General features: G+C 35.5%; 1 protein-coding gene across 1 annotated transcript; it reads left to right on the top strand.

Moving 5' to 3' along the window:
* Positions 1–19,073: 19,073 nt before the first annotated feature.
* Positions 19,074–22,537, top strand: LOC115956473 (transcription factor ORG2-like). The gene is made up of 3 exons (XM_031074841.1): positions 19,074–19,220; positions 20,985–21,341; positions 22,409–22,537. Exons 1-3 carry the CDS (start codon positions 19,092–19,094, stop codon positions 22,535–22,537), a joined length of 615 nt encoding a protein of 204 aa, XP_030930701.1. The 5' UTR covers positions 19,074–19,091.
* Positions 22,538–23,383: the final 846 nt, after the last annotated feature.

The following is a 23,383-nucleotide window of genomic DNA, read 5'->3' as shown; positions in this document are numbered from 1 at the left end:
TTTATATTCTCACATCCACATAAGCGGCTAACGTAAGGCCTTATTATTAAAAGCCCAACGTGGCCCAAAAGTAAGAACTGCAGGGTACATGATCTAGTGAAGAAATAAGGAGCCCCACATCAAACATGCAATCAAGCCCATCTGCAAATCTCTTACGAAAGCAAACTTTTAAATTTTTCTCTCTTTACTTTTCATTTGCTCTCCCGGCCTCCCAGGTTCCTTCCTGTTTCTTTTATTTTTCCCTTCCTTTTCTTTGCTTTGTTTTTCTTTTCTTTACTTCATGCCTTCCAGGTCTTTCATTGGCTTGGCAATTGGACTAGCCCCACTTTGCATATAAAGCTTTTATTACCTACAAACAAAAATAATGTATAATTAGTTACGAAATAACATAAAAATAAGGTAAAATATGCAAAATATAAGAGTAATTTATTGTATAAATTTTATGCACTTCGATTATGCTATTTTTCTCTCTGATTTTTAGTTCTTTCTTCTTCTTCTTCTTCTTTTTATTTTTTTAATTTTTTTTATTTTTATTTTTATTTTTTTAATTTCTTTCTTGTAACTCTATTTTAGGTTGATAAATTTTTATGTTTTTAAATATCTCTAATTTGGGTTGATATGTTTGGTGTTATTTTTTGAGTTCCCCATCACAAGTCCTCTCTATCTCTCTTATAACATTGGTTTGCGTGGTTCGACGACTCATTTAAATAATACCCATAATTTTTACATATGTAATGCTTTTATGTAAATGACTAATGCATCATTTTTGTTTCCTTTAATTACTTTTATACCATACGTAACTCATTAAATCAAGGTTTATTCAATGTATTTCATAAAAATAGATAAGTTTATAAATCACTAATGCACTCTTTTTTATTCTAATTACTTCTGTAACATAATAGCCCATTGAACCAAACAATATTTTAGAAATATCCTCGAAAAGTATTTTAGAAATATTTTTAATAAAAATATTATTATTATTATTATTTATTCCAAAAATTAGAGATATGAACATTTTTATTTTCTTTTAGATGATATTGTGGATTTCATGGTTATGAATAAAAAATCCTTTAGTTTTTATTGAAGCTATATTTTCATTAAATTGGCTTGTATATTTTTAGACATGTAAAGACTTGCTATATGTATTACAAACATATTTTATGAGAGTGTGTGTGTGTGTGTCTCTCTCTCTCTCTCTATATATATATATATATAGAGAGAGAGAGAGAGAGAGAGAGAGAGAGAGAGAGAGAGAGAGAGAGAGAGAGAGAGAGAGAGAGAGAGAGAATTCTTTGAATTTCATTTTTTTTTTTAATATAAATATAACTTGTCTTCCCTTGAAAATACTTTTTGGCTCCACCACCATGTGGGAGCTTCAAATTAAATGCTAGGAATATGCCATTGCGGGATGGAGCAAACTTGGGTATCGAGGCATCAACCACTTACAACACGTGCTCAGATCTTCCCGTGACAAACCCTTGCAAAGAGCTGTTTGAGAACTCGACGAGAGAGAAAAGAAGAAGAAGAAGAAGAAGAAGAAGCAATGAATAAAAAATAATAATTATTCGATATGTTAATGATCATTAACTTAATAAGTGTATTGAGGTACTATTCATTACTTAAATTTTTGGATAAGTTGTCAAGGTTGATGGAGGGTGGGGCAATTATCATTACCATAACTCTTGAAGTGGAAAAGCCCTTTTTATTTTATTTTATTGGATGCCAAGTGAGGAAGGTTACAAAGACTAATTAGGCCAAGAAACCAAAAACAAGACAAAATATTAAGGGAAATGCTAATGAGTACCCTTAGGGCACTGATTAATAATTCATTTAAAGAAAGTTTTTATGAAAAATGAAAAAAAAAAAAAAAGTAATTAATATTTTGACAGTTTTTTTCATTTCCCATAAAAGTAGTATCAAAACTTTCTTAAAATGGATTATTAATGAGTGCCCTAAAGGCACTCATTAGCAAGACCCAAATATTAATTATATTCTAAATCACCCACATGCTCCATGAGCTCTCCCCGCGTTTCAAGGTCTAGATTATATATACGCATGCGCGCGACATGTTAACAAATAGGATCTTACATTCCATTAAAAAAAATTAAACTTTGACGCGTAGTGTTGTGAGGTGGCTAAAGGAAAACAAATGCAAAAGGTTTGAATATTGATTTATGATTCTATTTTCTTTAAATGGGTCCATTATTTCTTGTTCTTAGAAATTAGTTTTGTTAAAACAATTAAAGTGAATATCTTGGGACAACTTCTTCTATCCAAAAGGAAAATGAAAAATACTGATTTAGAACCCATAGACATGAACTATCAATTAATTGATTCAATTTTTAATCAAGATTATATAATCTTGATTAAGAGTCAATTTCTTGTCGGAGGCCGTTTAGGTTTAATTAAGGAAACAATATATTTGGGTATTGGTTAATACTGGTGTACCGTTTTGGATTATCGCTATTTTTAAAAATATATATAATTAAATGTAATTATAGTTATTTTTATTGACATATAAAATAAATAATTTGAATATTATATAATTATATACTATATTTCTATAGAAAACAAACATTTTAAAACTAATCTATTATTTTAGTAATTATTGAATTAGTTAATATAATTTTGTTTTTATTATATTCCATACTATACGATTTTTTTTTTCCTAGGCATACTACATACTATACATACTAAATTACTAATATATTAGCCCAAGCCATCTTGAAAAAAATATAAAGCCTAGGGATGGCAATTTTGCCCCGCCCCGCCCCACCCTGCACGGGTTTTCCCCGCCCCGCAAAGGTGGTGGGGTGGGGAGGGGCAATATTTTTTCCCCGCACCCCGGGGCGGGGTGGGGATGGGTTTAGTATTTTTATCCCCGCCCCGCCCTGTCCCCGCCCCACACTAATAAGGACTATAATTTTAAATTTAGTAAACCCTAAATCACTAATATTTTTTATTCTAAACCTACTGCTATTGCCGCTGACCCTTCTCCCTTCTCTATAGCCTATACACGTTTTTCAATTTTAAGCCAAACTCCACTCCAGGTCTCCAAGTCCAAGACATTGCTTTTTACTTTTTAGGTCCATCTCATTCCTTTTGTTTTAGTCTTTCTTAAATCTTTCTTTTTTCTTTTTTTTTTTTTTTTTTTTTTTTTTTTCTATCTAAAGTTAGTATTTTTGTTTGTAGCTATTAAAGGAGCACAGTTGAAAGGAAAAAAAAGGCCGGTCCCTTACTCACTTAGTGCTTCCAGTAGGTAGTAGGTATGAGACAATCATTCTTAAAGAACTAGTCAATTTTATTTTGTTATGAGACAATGTTTATTTTGTTAAAGAACTAGTCAATTATCCTTGATGATTTTGTTCATGCAAAGACAGTGTTTATTTTGTTATAAGAAATTTTGAATTATGTTGTTACGTATTAGACTATTTAAGTACTTGGTTTATTTAAATGCTTGGATTTTAAAACATTTTGTTTTGTTGTGATTTATATTATTGTAGCAAAAAATTTATTTATATATATAAAATTATATTAGAGGCGGGGCAGGGCGGGTCCCCGCGGGGCCCCAAGGGGCGGGGATGGGGCAAGGTAGTATGCCCCACACCCCGGGGCGGGGCGGGGATGGGGAAGGGCAACAACCATACGGGGCGTGGACGAAGATCCCATCTTCTGGCCCCGCCTCACCCCATTGCCATCCCTAATAAAACCCAAGCTCAACATAATTAATAAGTTTTTCCCTCTTGCTTCTAAAAAGAAAGTTTTTCCCTCTTCCTGGTTCTTTCTCCCCACCTTTTTTTTTTTTTTTAATTTAATTTTCTTTTCTTTGTTATTTTCCACACGTTACAGCCTGAATTCCAATTTTCCATGTTCTTATTAACCACTGAATTCACACAGTTTTTGATGCAGTCTTATCTCTATCTCACACTTTATTTACTCATTTCCTACTTTCAAATTTCTTATGTCTTTTCGAATACCTTCTACACTCCATTACTGAGCTCTCTCTATCTCTTTTATTGTTCTGTTCCGACTATACTCTTGTTCCCATCTCTCTCTCCCTCTCTCTTAGTTTCAGCTCCATTTATAACATCAATGACTTGCAACCTCAATGAATCATCGGTGCCGCCGCTCACCATCAGTTAGAAATTGTGAGGAGGAGAGAGAAAAAAGTGTTTCTATGTGTAAGCTTCTTATTGGTTCGGTATCCATTTACTAGCTGAAATCCAGTATTTGCTCTTATACGGTTGATACAGCTCCGGTATGATCAGTATATAAACCAGTACAAAATACCAGTATTTCTATACCGATCTGAGCTCCGGTACGATAAATTCCAGTTGTATCGGCCGGTATGGCATGGTATTGACTTCATTACTCAAAACACAATTAAATTATATACAAATAAAATAATGAAGAACTAACACATTCACAATTACATAAAAGAGAGTATTTATATTCACGAAATAAAAACCCTTATAGGAACCCTAAAAGGCAAAATCCACTTATTTCAAATTTTCATTGGCCTACAATATTTTCTAATATTTGTAATTTGTCTACTATAAAGAGTAGTTAATAGTATTTGTTCACAATATTTTCACAATACTTTTATAACAAATTATAAGTACTAAATTATTATTGGTTCTAATTTGAACCAACCACTTAAAATTACTTTTTTGTCTACCAATAACAACTTGTCGCTTAGAATTTGTTGTGAAAATATTGTAATTTGTCTACTATAAAGAGTGATTTTATAATATTTGTAATTTGTCTACTATTTTCTTTTAGAGAGTTTCAACCGATTGTGATGCCCCAATTTGATTGATTGTGTGATATGTGTGGGTATGTGATGAGTCCCACATCGGGTATTTACTGGGTTGAACTGCGTTTTATTAACAACTGCAAGGAGTTTCAATTGTGACTAGTCCTTTTGAGGTATAGTGTAGATGTGGCTAGTGCTTGTCCTTGGGTCGTTACATATGGTATCAGAACCGGCCTAGTAACCCCATGTGGGCTCGGAGACACTACCACACAAAGTGGGCTCTAATGAGGACGTTAGGAATTTAAGTGAGAGAGATTGTGATACCCCAATTTGATTGATTGTGTGATGTGTGTGGGCGTGTGATGAGTTCCACATCAGGTATTTACTGGGTTGAACTGGGCTTTATTAACAATTGCAAAGAGCTTCAATTGTGACTAGTCCTTTTGAGGTATAACATTTTTCCTTGGGTCAGTTTTTTGGTATAGATGGAAATTGAACTCCAAATCTCTTATTCAACCATCAGAGTGGTTAGTGTTATTTCATCGTATTGGTTTGGGATTACATTATGTTAATTGTTAAGTTGAGATGCCCCCACTCCAAATAATGGATTAATTTAAAGAAAATAGAAACATTAACCAATACTCAGGCTTTTCTTAGTTGTTTAGTTTCTCTTATATGTCGAACCATGACAATAAATCAAAACTTTATTTCTCATAATCTCATATTTAATCAATATACTCCCTCTGCTCTTTTAATTGATTCTTCTTTTACTCTTTAAATAGTCCTAAATGTACTATAAAAAATAATATTGTATTTTTAAGGTTGTTGGCGCTATAAAATAATAAAAGAAGAATTTTTTTTTTTTTTTTGAGAAAATAAAAGAAGAACCTTAATTAACAATTTCAGAGTAGTATGGAGCAGTAGCACATTTATGTTAAATTATCAAAGAAATAAAATCAATTAGAGAAGGAATAATTGTGTTGTACTATGATATAACGCATTATATCATTTTATCAACAGAGCTTTCCCTAGACATTTTGGTGCCTTAGGTGAGAACTAAAATAAGGTCTTTTTTTTATATTTATGTATTAATTAAATTAATATTTTTATATTATAATATATTTAATTTAAAATCTATTTTCCTTTTGAGATGCAAATTGACTAATCAAAGTTTTGCATTCAAGTTCTTTTAACGTCTCATTTTCAATCGATAGTATAGATAATCCACTTAATCTTTCTTGATACATTGTCAATCTTAGATATGATTTTATTTATTATAATTTAAAAAACTTCTTTTTGCAGAAGCAACTGTAACAGGTGTGGTTAGTAAAATTCTATAAGTAATGCATGTATTTGTAAATGAATCTAACCTTTTTATAGAATTTAGTATGTCAATTGAAGTATATTCTTTTATTTGTAAATTTTTTTTTTTTTAAACTTTTAACTCTGAAAATAAATCTATACCATCAATATCATAATAAACATCATATTTGAGAAAATATTCAAGTTTAAGACAGTATTTTTGCAAGCTATCATCATCTAGCTAAGAAAGAGAGGCAGAGCAAGGGTGAGAGAAGAGCCGAAGAGCAAGAGTGAGAGAGAGAAAAGGTATGAGTACCAATGTTTACAAGAATGTTCAACATTTTTTATTCTTTACTCACAAGGATGTATCAAATTTTTTGAAGTTTCATCTGAAACTAAATTTATTGTTGTTATTATTATTATTTTTTCTACTACCCCTTCTTTTCAAAATTTTGGAAACTCCTTTCACTTGGGGGCCGTAAGCAATGGTCTAATTGGCCTAGTGGAAGGGCCAACCCTATTATCAAAAAAGTAAAATCGTGTATAGAAAGAAACATATTATATCAATTGTTGGTTACGAAAAACTCTCTTTTTATATTTTCGGATTTCAAATTGAAGAAATATTAGTTGATTATGTAATCATGATTCTATTTCTATCAACTTAAACTAATGACATCCTAACAATTTAGTTTCAGTCAATGTGGTTTCTTTCTTCTTCTTTTTTTTTTTTTTTTTTTTGAAAAAAAGAAAAAAAGAAACCACTTTGGCATCCTAACAATGTATTTTCAATATCCTAACAAGAAATCAAATATTATTACTTCATCCTTAATTTATTCTTTTTCCCTGAAGTATATATGCGTCAAAATATTTTGCACTTTAATTGTTTCTTTTTTTCCATATTGTTCTTGGTTTTGAAATCATGGTTCCGCTTGCTTGACACAACATTTTAAGATAAATTTAGTCTTCTTTCACTTCAAAATTTTGTCAATTTCTACCACAAAAGAGAAAATTGGTTGAATTTTGATGATGTGCTGCAATTGTTAGTGAGTTGTAGGCTTTGAATCATGCCAATAAGTACCTACGAAACACTGCGAAACAAGAACAAAAGGACCAAATAGAAGGTACCAGTGTGGTACTAGCCAAAAACCCTCCAAAGGTTAAATTAGTGAATGAGAAATCTCTAAGAATTCTATAGTGAGAGAGCTAGGGATTTCTTGCATACCTGAGAAAAGAGGAGGTTTGGGGCTTATATAGTGGTGAGTAGTGAATCGAGATCCCTTAAGAGCAGGAATTTTTCCTTGTAGGGAAGATTTGGTATTAGGGTTTCTGAGATATTAGGGTGTCTTTTCATACAAGGGAGATATGGGTTAGTAGTAGGGTTTTTATGCATGATACGCAAAATGTTTCCATATGTAAGTATTCGTGAGGACCAAGCAAGGCCTCATAGGACCCGTCGGCTTTTCCACTCCATCGGCCCATGGTCATCCGTCACTCGAGGATCTCCCGTCAGTTTGTGTGGGAGACGTGTTTATTGGTTTTTATGGTGGAGTTGTCCTTTGAAAGCTCTGTCGGTTCTTAAGGGTGCGTCACCCCCATTGTTGTCAGCCTAGAGCCTTTGCCAATTTCTATGAAGCCAACGGCCCCGTAGGTGTCATTAGCTCTCTTAGTCTTTTGCCTATAAGTCAATTTCTTTGTCAAAAAATTAGCCTACTCCGTGGTTCCGTCGACTGTAACTGACGGTCCTCGGAGTAATGAGGGTATTTATGATCATTAATTAGATTTTTATTGAAGAGAGAGTCATTAAATGGCGTAGATAGCCCTAGGTTTAAATGCTAGGTGACACGTGGCACTTGTTGGTTGGCCTCATTTCCAATCAAAAGCGTCGCTTCATATACCGCGTCCCTTCACTCTATAAATAGTTCCTCCTCCTCTAGTTATTTTCTTTACTTTGATTTAAAAAAAAAAAAAAAAAATCTCTTGAGAGCTTCTAGACTAGAGCTTTTGTGTCGCACCATTGCTTATGAAAAGTCTATCGTTGTGTCACTCCTTCATCTTTGAGGAATCTGTCCCTTCGAGCCACCGTCCACTCTTGTAAGTTTCTTTTCTTCATCTTCTTTTAATTTATTTTCCTAGTTGGTCATTATTTGTTTAGAGACCTGTCGAATAGGTTCTTAGAATACCTTTGTCACTTATAGGTGAATAGATGTCAAGTGATAAAGAAGTGACGAGTGAACATTTGTCGCCAATTCTTGAGGGTGCGAGCTATGATGAGGTCTATTCGTCAGAAAGCAAGCTCGAGGAGGATGTAACCCGATCCACAGAAAGGGAATTGTCTGCTCACTCCCCTACCAAGGAGAAAGAGGATAAGGAAGGAAAAGGGTGACAAAGAGGAGGAAGAAGAGGCGGAGGGAGAAGGGGAAGATGACGAGGGAGGTGATGAGGAAGACCTAGATGAGGTAGTAGGCCAAGTAGACGGTAGTGGCCCTAGGCCCTTCATCCTTCCTCTAATATGGATTGTGAATAATTTTTACCCGACCATGTCCCTAAAGGCCTTTAACAAACTCTGTAACCGTTTCCAAATCCCTGACAACATTCTCCTTCGTCTACCAAGGAAGTTTGAAAGGTGTTACTCGGGAAAAATAGTGAATATCGATATGTATGATTAAATGTTCGCTGCAAAGCTAAGATTGCCGCTGACGGAGCTGCATCGCCAGCTTGCCAATTATCTAGGTCTGTCCATCAGCCAAATTGCTCCTAATGAATGGAGGATATTTCTTAGGGCCAAAGTGATATGAGGTCAACTAAGTGGTGGTAATCGCTGCCTTACCCTCAACGAGTTTTTTGACTGCTACAATCCTCAGCAGATTTCCTCGTCGAAGGGCATCTACCACTTCCTAGTAAGGAAGACTTCGCTTAGGCTAGTGTCAAACATGCTTGACTTTAATAGGAACTAGAAGAACATATACTTTTTTGTTTAAGAGACGGATTGGGTGTGTAGACTCGAGAAGTGGGATAGTATGCCCGACAAGTTTGACAATACATGGGGCATTGTGAGGAAGTTAGGTGTATCATCTGTATTTTATTTTTCAATGCCTCGTTAGTTTTAGTTATGCATCTAACACTTTTTTTTGTTTCTTGCTCAAATTCGTCCACAAATTAACGATGAACAGGAGGGATTTATTAGACGTGTTTTGGAAATCCCTTTCGAGCAGAGGAAGTGGAAGGACTTGGTCACCCTTGACACTCTCCACACATCCTATGGTGGTCTAGAGCCTACGCCTGTAGCTTGACAGTTACACACCTTTTCACGTCATTGTAAGTTTTCATACTCGTCCACGTTTTAATCCATCCATCACCTTTCTAACTCTCTCCGTCACCATTTTTTTAAGAGACAGATGTAGGCAAGTAGAGGGCGATGGTGAGGAAGTCTACTACTGCACATAAGCAACAGGGAGAGGCATTGGCATCGGCCCCCAACGTGACCCCTAAAGTTTCCCCAAAGAGAAAAAAACAATGCCAAGGACAACCGTATGTCCAAGAAGGGGATAGGCCCATCCGTTGGGGATCAACAGTGAAAGTCCCCTCCACCCCCTCATCATGGGGCAAGAAAAGGCTTGATAAAAGGGAAGGGCCCCATCATCCCTGACCCCGTCCAGAGGTTGGTCACCCACAAAGACTACACCATCGAGATGGTCAATTCAATCATCAAGGAGATGGACTTGGACCCGTCACTTCTAGTACATAATTCTTGTGTACTTATTCTAACCATCATTGTTTTTTAGGATTTGGTACGGATGTGGGCCTTTCAGGACAGATGTGTAGCCAATGAGGGGGTAATCCAACGGTTCTGTAAACGTCAAGAAATAGAGAACAAAGAGAGGGATTAGTACAAGGAGGCCATCCATACTCTTAACATGGTGCTAATGGCCAAGCTTTCTCTTCTTAAGAAGGAGACTCGTTGTCGTGAAGAGGTAGAGAAGATGAACGCCAACTTGATGACAGAGTTGGCCACTCTTTGCGAGCAAATGGACAATGCTGTGGCGGTGTTCCGGATCTCGCAGCCTTTCTTCAACGAGTATGGCATCTTTTATGGCGAAAGGTTTGACTACTGCTTGAAATAGGTTGCAATCGTATACCCAGATCTGGACTTGTCCTAGATCGCCATAGACGACACCATCCCGCAAACTCTTGGGGGAAACGATGCTGTCAGCGATGAGACCGACAACTCTATCCACACCGTCGAGGAGGAAGTGAAGGACCCTGATGCTGAGGTCGTCATCCAACCTGCTCCTGAAGGCCTGGCAGCTCCCACGGTTCCGTTTATTTGTAAGATAGTGGTAAATTCCCCTTCTTTTGGGCTTTATGTAAAAACATTTATCCCATTAGGTTTATATCTACTACTTTTTATCCTTTGCTTATACTTATCATTTTATTTTTACTGCAATTGTGGATATGCCCCCGTTGTGTTGTGCCTTTGCTAGCTGTTGATATTTTATTTCATCTGTTAGTAATATTTGCGTGTTTTACTTAGTGGCTCTCTTGGGACCAGGTACCCGTTAGTATTCTTAGTCCTCCGTCCAACCCGTAGATAGGATTTTAGCAAAGTTTTTGAGACCAGGTATCCATCAGTATCCTTGATCGTCCATCCATCTCATATGTAGAACTTAGTACAATTTTTGGGACCTAGCGCCTGTCGGTATTCTTGGTCATCCATCCTTCCCATAACTAGGACATAGTATGATTTTCATGACCACGTACCCATTGGTATCCTTGGTCATTCATCCACCCTGTAGGTAGGACTTAATATAATTTTTGTGATCAGGTACTCGTCAGTATCCTTGGTCATCCGTCCACCCTGTAGGTAGGACTTAATATAATTTTTATGACTAGGTACCCATCGGTATTCTTGGTCCTCCGCCCATCCCATAGGCAAGACTTAGTAGAATTTATGTTACTAGGTACCCATCGGTATCCTTAGTCGTCTGTCCACCCCGTAGGTAGGACTTAGTATAATTTTTGGTCGATTCACTGAATTGTATATAGTAGGACAATGTATCTAATAATTCGTTCAAGTCTTATTAATAATAGAAAAGCTTGAAAAAAAAATTAACATCCTTAAAACTTCGACATTTTTCAATATCTAACTTTGACATAAATAATAAAAGAAAGCAATAAGATAGTCTACACTCGTCTACTACTGGTAGTATTTCCTCAAGTGCTCGGTGTTTCATGGGTGATAGAGTCTTTGTCCATCAAGGGTTTCTAGGTAGTAGGTCCCTTTTCGATGGTAGTCGATGATCCTGTTGGGTCCTTCACAGTTAGGGCCCAACTTACCATATGCGAGATCTCTAATGGCCGTCGTCACTTTCCTAAGAACCAGGTCTCCGACCTGAAAATGACAAGGCTTGACTTTGGTATTGTAGTATTTTTCCATTAGGTCTTGATAATGAGTGATCCACTGTTCTACCATCACTCTGACTTCGTCAAGAAGGTCTAACTATAGGCGCATCCCCTTTTCATTCCTTTCTACATTATGGTGGGATATCCGATAGCTGGTCAGTCCAACTTCTACCAATATGACGGCTTTACCTCCGAATGCAAGGTAGAAAGGTGTCTCTCCTGTAGTTATGCGAGTCGTTGTTCGATATACCCACAGGACACCGAGTAGTTCATCCAGCCATATACCCTTTGCCCTCTCAAGCTGAGTCTTGATCATCTTAAGTAAGGATTGATTTGTAATCTCAACTTGTCTGTTGGCCTGAGGGTGGGTGAGAGAGGAGTAGTGGTTCTTGATCCTAACTGTTGGCGAAAATCTCTGAATGCGTCATTGTCAGAGACGAAGACCCTATGGATTCCAAAGCGGCAAACGATACTTTTTCAAATGAAACTTCGGACATTTTTCTTTGTAATTATGGCTAATGGTTTTGCCTCGACCCATTTGGTGAAGTAGCCGATTCCTACGACAAGGAACTTGAGCTGCCGTATTGCCATGGGGAAGGGTCCTATTATGTCTAACCCCCATTGGGTGAACGGCCAGGGGGGCCCTCATTGGTGTAAGTTCCTCCGATGGCTGTTATATGATGTTGCTGAAGCCTTAACACTTGTTACACGCCTTCATGTAGGACTAGGTATCCTTCTACATAGTCGGCCAATAGTATCCTGCTCGTATCAGCTCTTAGAATGGCAAGTGTGCCCCCGAGTGATTCCCACACACTCTTTCGTGAACTTCTCTCATGACATAGTTTGCCTCTGTAGGGGCTAGGCACCTCATATATGGATGGGAGAAGCCCTCCTTGTAAAGGACATCTCCAATTAGTACAAAACACAACGACTGTACCTTCAGCCTATGGGAAGCATTGCGGTCTTTTGGGAGCATCCCATTCCTGAGGTGAAGGGTTTCGAATGTTTCCCAAAGGTCATTCAGGTGGCTAATTTCCCTTCTGCTCTTTACAAGCATGTTGTCTACGTACACTTCGACATTCCACTTAATTTGTAGTGCAAACATCTTGTTCACAAGCCTTTCGTATGTCGTCCCTGCGTTCTTTAGTTTTAATGGCATGACTTTGTAGCAAAAGAGTCCTTGGCTAATGACGAATGAGGTCTTTGCTTGGTCTACTTCGTCCAATCTAATCTAATTGTACCTAGAGAAGGTGTTCATGAAACTTAATAGCTGGTGGCCGGCAATAGAGTCTACGAGAAGGTTGATGTGCGGGAGTGGGTAGCTATCTTTGGGGCACGTCTTGTTTAGGTCAATGAAATCTACACACATTCTCCACTTACCATTTGTTTTTTTGATCATGACTACATTGGTCAACCACTCAGGGTAGTAAACTTTTCTAATGAAATCTGCCTCCAGTAGTTTATGTACCTCTTCAGCTATGGCTTTGTCTTTTTCTTGAGCGAAGACTCTCTTCGTCTACCGAACTGGAGGGAAGGAAAAGCATACGTTGAGTTTATGAACCATGGTATTCCAACTGATCCTTAGCATGTACTCATGGTTCCAAGCAAAGACGTCCCGATTGGTCTTTATGAAAAGGGCAAGCTCCTTGCGAACCGAAGCATCAGCCTACGTACCGATACGAGTGATTTGGCTCGGGATGTTATCGTCCAAGGAGATCTCTTTTAGGTCTTCTGTTGGCTCTACTATAACCCTCCTGCTCTACTGTAATGCCTGGAAATCTCTTCCAGGCATTCACAAGCGGCCATTTGGTCCCTTCATGCTTCTTCTATCCCATACTCCGTCGAAAACTTTACCAGCAAGTGGTATGTGGACATGGCTGCTTTCAATGCATTAAGTGTAGGTCGACCAATGATGGCGTTGTAGGTAGAGGAGCAATCAACGACCAGGAAATTGACTTCCTTAGTGAGCTATTAAGGGTACGTCCCGATGGTTACTAACAAAGTGATGGTTCCCACAAGAAAGACCTTGGTGCTATTGAATCCCACTAATTGTCCACTAGTACTCGTCGGGTATTGAAGTCTGGAATTGACAAGTGGATAATCAGGGCGTCGTCATGAGGGTGGTGTAGTTGCCTACCATCCTTTTTTGTGAAGCTGATGGCTGGGCTGTCGATCCTGATTGCTTTAGGTGGTTGTTTAGAAATCTGGACGTTTTATACCATTTGTAAGTACGTCTTCCTTACCTTTTTAGAGGATCCGGCCATCGTGTTTCCTCCTACGATCACCCTTATCTCTTTAAGTGGGGCTTTAGGTCTTTCCTCAGCTCACAGGTTGGGTTCAAGGTCCCTTGGCTAGTTCTCTTCTCTCCCTACGAACTGCTGCAACTTTCCCTGCTTGATGAGGTCTTCAATCTACTATTTGAGGTCGTCACACTTTGAAGTGTCGTGCCTATGGTCCCGGTGAAAGCGACAATACTTGTTCTTGGGCCTCTTGTTTGGATTGCCCTTCAGTTTATCTGGCCAACTCAACGCCACACTGTCCCTTATTTGCATGAGGACTTGATCCAACGGAGCATTCAAAGGAGTGAAGTTCATCATCCTCCCCGACGGAGGTCTTGATCTCTTGTCGTCCCTTTGGTCGCTCGTCTGACTTTCTTCCTTTGTCTAGGCAAGGGTCATCCTACCTTTTCCTCTTCTTCGGCCTGCCCCATTAGGAGATCATTGCATCTTCGACATTCATGTATTTCGTGGCCTTGTACAACATGTTGGTTTCGTCAATTAAGAGGGCCTCCTTGTTAAAACGGGTTACGTATAACCTTAGGCTCTCATCTTCCGGTTGCTTAATGTTCAATAGACTTGCTGATGATCTTTTGTACCTCTGCCCCCCAATAAAGTGAGTGACGAAGTGCCCACTTAACTCCTTGAAGGTGGACACCGTGTTGCGGGTTAGCTTGCTGAACTATACCCACGCTGGCCCTGCACATAATTTTATCTGAAACCTTCTGTAGGTGCATAAGGGTTTTGAACAACTCCAGGAGGTCGTGGGGGTCCTTTGACCTGTCGTATGCTTCCACTTGTGGCATTCTAAACTTGGCTGGAAAGGGGAAGGACGTGACTGGTGCAGTGAAGGGGGGATCAGTACAATGGACTAGTTCATCCATGCTAGTGGACACCTAACCCTTCAGGGCATTCATCATCATATCCATCTCCTCTTTCATCGTCTGCATCTCTTGCACCATGTGCAACGCGTCGACTTCCAACTTGGAGGGATGACTGGTATCCTGCTGGTCCCGTCTACTGACAACACTACTTTCCTCTTGGTTGTCCCTTTCTTGGTGAACGTTCATCGGGGGATGATCGTCATTGCGTTTGTCCCTGTCCTATCTGTTTTTCTGATCATTTGGCTCCTGATCATTCTGCTATTTCAACTGTCATTCCAACTCGTGGTTTTGCTAAGTATGCCGTTCAACTGCTGCGTCAAGGTTTGCACCTGCCTTTCCAATGCGTTGGGCAGGTTTCCAATCTCTTGGTTGGTAGTGGCCATCGATCGTGTTAGGACCATACAACTCTTAGTATTTGAAATGGCGATATAGCTTATCACTCATTTCCCACTGATGGCGCCAATTGATGATGTGCTGAAATTGTCAGTGAGTTGTAGGCTCTGAATCACGCCAATGAGTATTTATGAAACAAGAACAAAAAGACTAAATAGAAGGCGTTGGTGTGATACCAGCCAAAAACTCTCCGAATGTTAAATTAGTGAATGAGAAATCTCTAAGAACTCTATAATGAGAGAGCTAGAGATTTTATGTGTACCTGAGAAAAGAGGAGGTCTGTGGCTTATATAGTGGTGAGTAGTGAATCGAGATACCTTAAGAGTGGGGATTTTTTCTTGTGAGGAAGATTTGGTATTAGGGTTTCTGAGATTTTAGGGTGTCTTTCCATACGAGAGAGATATGGGTTAGCAGTAGGGCTTTTGTGCGTAATACGCAAGGTGTTTCCATATATAAGTATTCGTGAGGACCAGGCAAGGCCACATAAGACCAATCGGCCCATGGTCATCTGTCGCTCGAGGATCTCCCGTCAGTTCGTGTGGGAGACGCATCCGTCAGTTTTTATGGTGGAGTTGTCCTTTGAAAGCTCTGTCGGTTCTTAAGGGTGTGTCACCCCCATTGTTGTCGTCCTGGAGCCTTTGCCAGTTTCTGTGAAGCCAACGACCCTGTAAGTGTCATCAGCTCTCTTAGTTTTCTGTCTATAAGTCAATTTCTTTGTCAAAAATATCCCTATCAAATTTATATTTGAAAAGAGAATTAATGATGAGTCAGATGATGTGGATATCTACAAAAAAGAAGGGAAAAAATACACAGGTGTACGTGGTGCCAATCGCAGATGCATAAATTAATTCCTGTTCTCTTTTTCGAAAAGAAAATTGATAATTCTCTGGTAATTAGTGGGTGATTATTATCTTGATTGATATATCATAATTCCGGTTATAATAATTGTGGGCTGGATAACAATTATATAATTGTTGGTGAGATTCTTAATTAGCAGTATTCTTTGCTTTCATGTTTCAGTTGATTGACACGGGGCTTCGCTGAGCTAAATTATTACTCAATCATTTTAAGCATGCTTCAGCAGGATTCAGTTTAAAGTGGTTTGACTAAGTTGAATAAATAATACGGATCCTGTGTCGTTTATAATCATACCAATAACAAAATTTACTTTGTGGAATAATAAAATTTACTTAATTGTTGGTTTGACTAAGTTGAATTAATGATAGGGATCCTGGGTCTACATTTTATAAAATTTATTAAAAAAACTGACATAAAATAAAATTATTTTTTAACGGAAAATTATTTTTTATCGGATAGCTTACTGTACCAGTTAACACTATCCTTAATATTACAATCCAATAATACAATCCAATAGTCTTGTTTGTGCAAATACCGATGGATCCAAAAACCAGAAGCAAGGGTGTCCCTTATGTGTCACGCTAGCATGGTTCTTGGGGCATTTATTTAATGACTCATTGACTCCATTGATGCGAGCCTCATGCATGCCCTAACAGTTATATATTTAATGCTAAAAATTAAAATTTAAGGAATAAACTCATCTATCAAGAGAGACATTATTACACGTAACTTGTAAAAACGTGATTATTCTGACACACGCACGCGTGCACCCAAAAAAAAAAAAAAATGCATACATTATTTATTTATTTATTTTTATGTTTGTTTTTCAAGATTGGTTTTCAATAAAAAAAATAAAAAAAAAAAATAAAAAAAAAAACTTAGGTACAGTATTTTAAGTGCAATTCATTAGGTTTCTCTTTTTCAAATTCTGTCACATGGATATTTATCTAAAAAATACACTTTCATCCAATTAAAAAAAATGCACATAGTAGAATCTTAAAAGGGGAATCCAAGGAGCAACACTTAAGTATTGTACCTAAGTCTTGTTCCATCAATAAATCATTGAATTTTTATTTGTATAGAAGTTGTAAATGACACTCAATCTGACACCATAATTAATTTTGCTAGATTCGAAAAATGTTACGATCGCAACTTTTACCACAATTTACTCACATGACAAGTTGTGAGTGTAGAGTAAAAGTGGTAAGTCCACAACTCCACCACTCATGACTTGGCACGTTAGCAATTTGTGGCTAAAATTGTGCTCCTAATCTCTTTTTTTTTTTTTTTTTTTTTGGCCAAAAGTCATATAGTAACTATCTTCTTAAAAAAAGAAAAAAAAAAAGGGTATATTGTAACTTAAAATAAGACTCATATACTACACGACGGATCTCTCTCTCTCTCCAGTTTCTGATTTGATAACAAGCATGGTTATTACATTTGTCCGAGGTATATTTGTTATTCAAAAGGCCACATGCAAAGTAATTATCTTAAATCATATTCGTACCATGATTAATTTTAAATGGAACTCATTGATGATAACCAATGTCGGACCTATTCACCAATCAAGCTGATACTGAATACTGATAAGCAAATTGATATCCACCTGATTGGCTGATCATGATTTTTTTTTTTTTTTTTTTCCTTCAAAATAATGTATTTTTTTAATACTATATTATTTCTTAAATGACTATTTAAAAAAAAATTGAAAATATATCTTAATAATATAGTTGAAATTGAATAATAAAATTTAATTGAATTTTTGTGGTGAAAGTACATTGTTTATTGATGAGTTTATATCAAAACAGTAAAATATAATGTATTATTAAATAATTTCAAATAAAAATTAAAACTAATTTTAATTTTTTTGAAAATTTTGGTAAAAATATGTAATTGGAGATTTTAAAAAAAAATTGAATATTATCTTTTGAGAAAATTATGTTACTAATTTTAATGTATTCTTAATATGCACAAAAAAATCACTTTAATTAAGTTATGCCGCGAAAGCACACTGTGGAAGATTGAGTTTTTATCAAAACCAAAACTATAATATAGACTATTAAAATAATTAATGAAGCTTGTTTTAAATTTTTTTTTTAAAAAAATTGTGATAAAGTTTTAATTAAAGTAGTATTCTTAAACTTCTTAAAACTTTAAGAATGGAATTTTAATTTTAAAGTAAATCATATTAATAATTTTTAATATATTCATAACAATAGAAAGAGAGAGCATCCATTTGATGTAACTACGTGATACTGTTTTTTTTAGATTAAAAAAAAAAGTATCACGTGACACATAATTTTTATGATTTAGTATAGTAAATGATATTGAAAATTAATGCTATTAATATATATTAAAATATAGTTACGCAGTGCGGTCTCAAACTCTTTTGTTTTTTTGTTTTGTTTTATTTATTTTATTTATTTATTTTTTTGGGAATTTTTGGAACCCAAAGTCTTTGCCTTTTTTAAACACGGCAAAGTGAGGCCCACATGCGTAAACCTCGTACAGACACCGCTAAAAATGTCATTTTCCTGCATAAAGATGTTACCTCCACAACATTTTTATAATCTTTTCACAACAAATCAGAGATAGTTAGTTGTTATTGGTTCAAATTTTAACCTAATACTAAGATTACTTTTTTATCCCAACAATAACAACCAGTAACAACCTGCCACTTAAAATTTGTTGTGAAAATATTGTAAACATATCATTTTTCTTTTCGTGCTGGCGATAATAAACTTTGTAATTTAGGATTCCCTTAGCAATCGGCTATCTCAAACGAGTATATAGCGTGCTGTCGTGCTGAGTTTTTTAGGTATATATTAAGTGTAGTGGTCACGCACCTTGAATCATATGGGATGCACTAACATCAATGATTGCGGGACCATCTAACACGGGCCGGGTTAATTCGTTAAAGTGAAGAGTGACTTGCTATTGCGATTCAGCATTTTTCATTTTTAGAAAAAGTATACCTATGTATTTGTAGTTTGTAATGTATATATACATTTCATGATCATCTCAAGTTCTTGGAAGATCACCAGTCCCCAACTGCGTCAGACTAATAAGCAATCAACTTCCTTTACACCTTTCTTAGAGAATCCCATGAGCCATACAGATAACAACTACGTCCTTAGAGAGACTGAAGCATCAGATTCACTAGCTCATGATGACCAGTCTCCATATCAGCCAAAAGTCGAGCTCAATCTTAGCACGCCATCTATGCCAATTGGCAGTGACCCCAAGATGACTAAAAGGATTTACCACAATGCTAGCGAGCGTGATCGTCGCAAGAAGATGAATGCTTTGTACTCCACTCTCCGTTCACTACTTCCCTCGGCTGATCAAGCGGTACTGATTAAAATTCATTCTTTCTTTTTAAGTTTCTATTGATCTTCGTGGGAGTTTCCTAGGAAATTAATTGAAGAAAGTATAGCACTTAGTAGTAGCCACTAGAAGTGTTTCTAATTCTGCCCTGCTATTATTGTCCGGGAAATTATTTAATGTGATATGGCTCCTATCCGATTATTTGCTAGGCAAGTAACTTTTTCACTTTCAATCTTGCCAATATGCAGTGGCCAATCTACGATTTTTCTTTTTTTTTTTTTTTTTTTTTTTTTTTTCTAGAAGGGTTAGTAAGAAGATGTATCTTGGGGTACGGAGATAAATCTTGCGATCTATATTGTTTCCTTATTACAAATTTGTTCATAATACTAACAAGAGAATAAAAGATAAACTATAAGTTTATAAGACATAAAGTGTCTTAATACAGTAAATATACTAATTATTATAGCTAAGATTAAATCATAGAAATCATCTATTGTTTCTAGATATAATAAACATATTAATTATTTTTGTTCAGTGAATTTTAATTATTACTGCTTAGAATACTTTCATTTATTAGTTTATGTTTATATTCTGTTACAATTATTTTATTTAACAATTCAACTTCACTTTGATAACTATTGGTGTTTGTAGCTGTAATAAGAAAATTTTTGTTGTGTTAACATTTGCTTTTGTCTTCACTAAATCACTCTCCTATCCCACGCCCCTAGTCTAATTTTTTTTAAGAATTACCCTCTATCTAATTGTTTAATTGTCTTTTAGTGTTAACATTTGCTACCCACTAACTGAATGACCCATGCCTCCAGTCCCCACTCAAGAAATAACAAAATAAAAACACATTCAAATTCAGCCACTCCACTCACATATTCGGATAAAAGTATAAATTAATTGAGAAATGCTATGTCAACAATATTTTCATAATAAATTCTAGGTGGTAAATTGTTACCGATTCTAATTTGAAACCACCATTAGGAAATTACATTTTTGCTCAATAGTAACAGTTACTAAGAACCTGCCATTTATAATTTCTTGTGAAAGTGTTGTGAAATGTTGTGGATATAGCATTTTTCAAATTTATTATATCTTTATTCACAAGAATAGATTGTTAAGATAATTATATTCAAGCTTATATTAGTTGAGCTTAAAAAAAATTAGGGTTAGGATTTCGTATAGGCCAAATTCGAACCCAAGCAATTTATTTGACAACAAAATAATTTACAAGTTGGGCTAATTGAAAATCATCATATAGGTCTAAAGTGTAATTAAGAGTAAAATCAATAATAGGAAACAAGAGGTAGATTTGAACCACAAACATGCATAAAACACCATAAATTGTGTTTATCACTAAGTTATCATTTGAATCCTTATGCATATACTTTTATAAGTAGCAGTATATATAGTCTTTCCTGTTCTCACAGGTAACTATATACTGCCATTGATGTTTGGTTGGCTTAAGAAATTTAAATATATATTTTTTAGAAAGTTTCAACCTTTGACATTCGCTTCTAATGATAGCTCTTTATCATTAAATCAAGACAACAATTGGTTTTTAGTGTTGACGGGGATTGAATTTTAGATCTCTTATTTAACCATCAGAGACTTTACCTATTATCTATTGAGCTAATTGAAACTCACAAGAAATTTAAATAGAAGTTAGTAGAACACGCTATTAGGCCCTCATAGACATTTGTGATGCATTTTCCATCGCTATCCTTACCTGTAGAATCCATTTCATTTGTGTTGTTCACAACATTGGTGTTTTTGTTATAGGAAAAATTAAGTGTTCCGACTACAATTTCGCGCATGCTTAAATACATACCAAAACTAGAACAAGAAGTGGAGGTACTGATGCAAAAGAAGGAAGAGCTTATATCAAGGATTTCTAGGCAAGGTGAACAAATTCATCAAGAAAATCAGAGACAAATTGTAGGTCGGAGCTCTTTATCTGTTGTTTCTGCAAACTGGCTTAACGATAGAGAAGTTATGATTCAGATATCTACATATAAGGTTCATAAATGTCCATTAGCAAATATCTTGCTTAATTTGGAGAAGGATGGGTTTCTAGTATTAAATGTTTCTTCCTTTGAGTGCTTTGGAGGAAGGGTTTTTCATAATTTACACCTCCAGGTATGTATTATGTTATTTGGGTTTTTTTTTTTTTTTTTGATGAAATATTATGTTCTTTGTTAGTTGGTTTTGTTGTCTTTAAAATAAACGGATAATATGTACATAACAGTTGTCAACAGAACTATACATCCACGTATTTTGGAATTTTTAGGATAAATTTACCATAGAATTGATTTAATTTATTTATTGGTAAGTAAATGGTTTAAATTTGGGAAAATTGCATTTTGTCATCCTGAACTATATCTTCAATAACATTTTGTACCTTAAATTATGATATTTTATTACACTTTGCACCCAATGTCAAGTTTACTATTAACTTGGACACAAAAGTATGCGCCAAGTGAAATTATTCAAATTGCCCCTCTTCTCATGCAATTCCTTAAAAACAAAATAGAATTACACTTTATCACTCTAAACTATACTTCCGATTACACTTTGCACTCTAAACTTTGAATTTTCGTCCAAGTTAACAACAAACTTGGCACCAAAGTATAAAGTACAAGGATCATGATTTAGGATGCAAAGTGTAATTGGAGGTATAGTTTAAGATGGTAAAGTGTAATTTCTTTTAAATTTTATCAAATCATCATTATTTAAATAATTAATCGTAAATGTTTTGATAAATATATGTTTTTTTTTTAATAATTCAATTGTCAAAAAGTGAGAGAAGGGGATTCAAACCCTGATTCTTCTCCTTTAGGAAACTAGGCAAATGGAATTGAGTTACAAAACTTTTATCTATATATTCATCAATTAAGAAATTTTTTTTACTATATATTTGAATTAAGTAATTGATAACATAGTGAAATCTAAGTCACTCATTTATCAATGAATACTTGGATAGCCAAGATTTTAAGAACATTATGGTAGTATTAGGGCAGAAACTCTTGAGGATACTCCGTTACTGGTAGAAACTTCTTGAGCATATACTGTTAGTATCACATCTTGGTCTACCGTATAATTTAGATCTTGGACATCTATCTATTACAGTATAATTTTTTTTAGGCCTACCGTATAATTAATTGGAATACAAAATTTACTTGGTCCATTGTGGATATATTCTACAGGCAGAAAGGAGTTATGCTTTGGAGCGTGCGGTGGTTTTGAGTGAGAAGCTCCTATCATTATATGAAATGGGGAAAGGGTTCAAGCACGAAAATCATCATGGCTCCGTTGGAAACGCATTCATGAGTTGACAGTGACCAGTCCTATCTATTGTTCTAGTACGGTTTGAATATCCACTTTACTTTTGCAGAATTTAAGCTGCGGGTTTGTAAGGAATTTGTTATTGATATATATATGGTTTTGAATATTTTGATGGAGGTGAGATAAGTGAGTGTCCGTTTGAAACAAGTTGAAAATTTTAGCTTATTTAATACTATTTATATGTCTTATTATACTTTTTGGTATTTTTCATAAATCTTACTATACTATTCAGTTAACTTTTACTTTTATCTACAGTACTTTCAGCAAAATATTTTCAATTTCTGCTAAATAAGCTGTTTCTAAATGGACACTAGGTATAAAGTGATTTAATTTAAGACAAAACTAACAATATGTTATGTACTATTTTTTAGGTTTCTCTTTAAAATTCAGTCACGTAACTATTTAATTAAATAATACACTTTTATCTCATGAGAAATAAGACACATCAAAATTTTAAAAGAAAAACTTAAGAAATAGTAATTAAATACTGCACCTAAATCTTCTGCTCAGATTTAAGGTTGTTTTTCTTGAATGGTTTCTATTGAGAATGGCTAAATATTAAACTCCCGCAGCCACAACCAAGGAGATGACCTAAGAAATGGGAGATTCTCTCCTCACAGCAGCCTTTTCAAATTTTCATTGGAGAAGCGTCACCCTTACACGATCTTATCCATTTGTAATTTTGTAGTTTGTGCCTTGCGGTGACTGATCAGGCCACTGTGCACAGAGGGAGGAATTATTTATTTATTTATTTTCTTTCTTCTTGGAATGTAATTATTATAAATAAGCATAAATTAGGTACAAAATAGTTTGGGGTGAGAAAATCCCCAATAACA

The sequence above is a fragment of the Quercus lobata genome, chromosome 8 (assembly GCF_001633185.2).
Source record: "Quercus lobata isolate SW786 chromosome 8, ValleyOak3.0 Primary Assembly, whole genome shotgun sequence".
Taxonomy (NCBI): domain Eukaryota; kingdom Viridiplantae; phylum Streptophyta; class Magnoliopsida; order Fagales; family Fagaceae; genus Quercus; species Quercus lobata.
Note: the sequence above shows the minus strand (reverse complement) of the source record. Positions and strands in the feature narration are given on the sequence as shown.

Coding starts and splice junctions, on each gene's coding strand:
- LOC115956473 (XM_031074841.1), top strand. CDS start 19,092: ATGCCAATTGGCAGTGACCCCAAGATGACTAAAAGGATTTACCACAAT. Junction 19,221..20,984: donor TTCCCTCGGCTGATCAAGCG/GTACTGATTAAA, acceptor TTTTTGTTATAG/GAAAAATTAAGTGTTCCGAC. Junction 21,342..22,408: donor TTCATAATTTACACCTCCAG/GTATGTATTATG, acceptor TATATTCTACAG/GCAGAAAGGAGTTATGCTTT.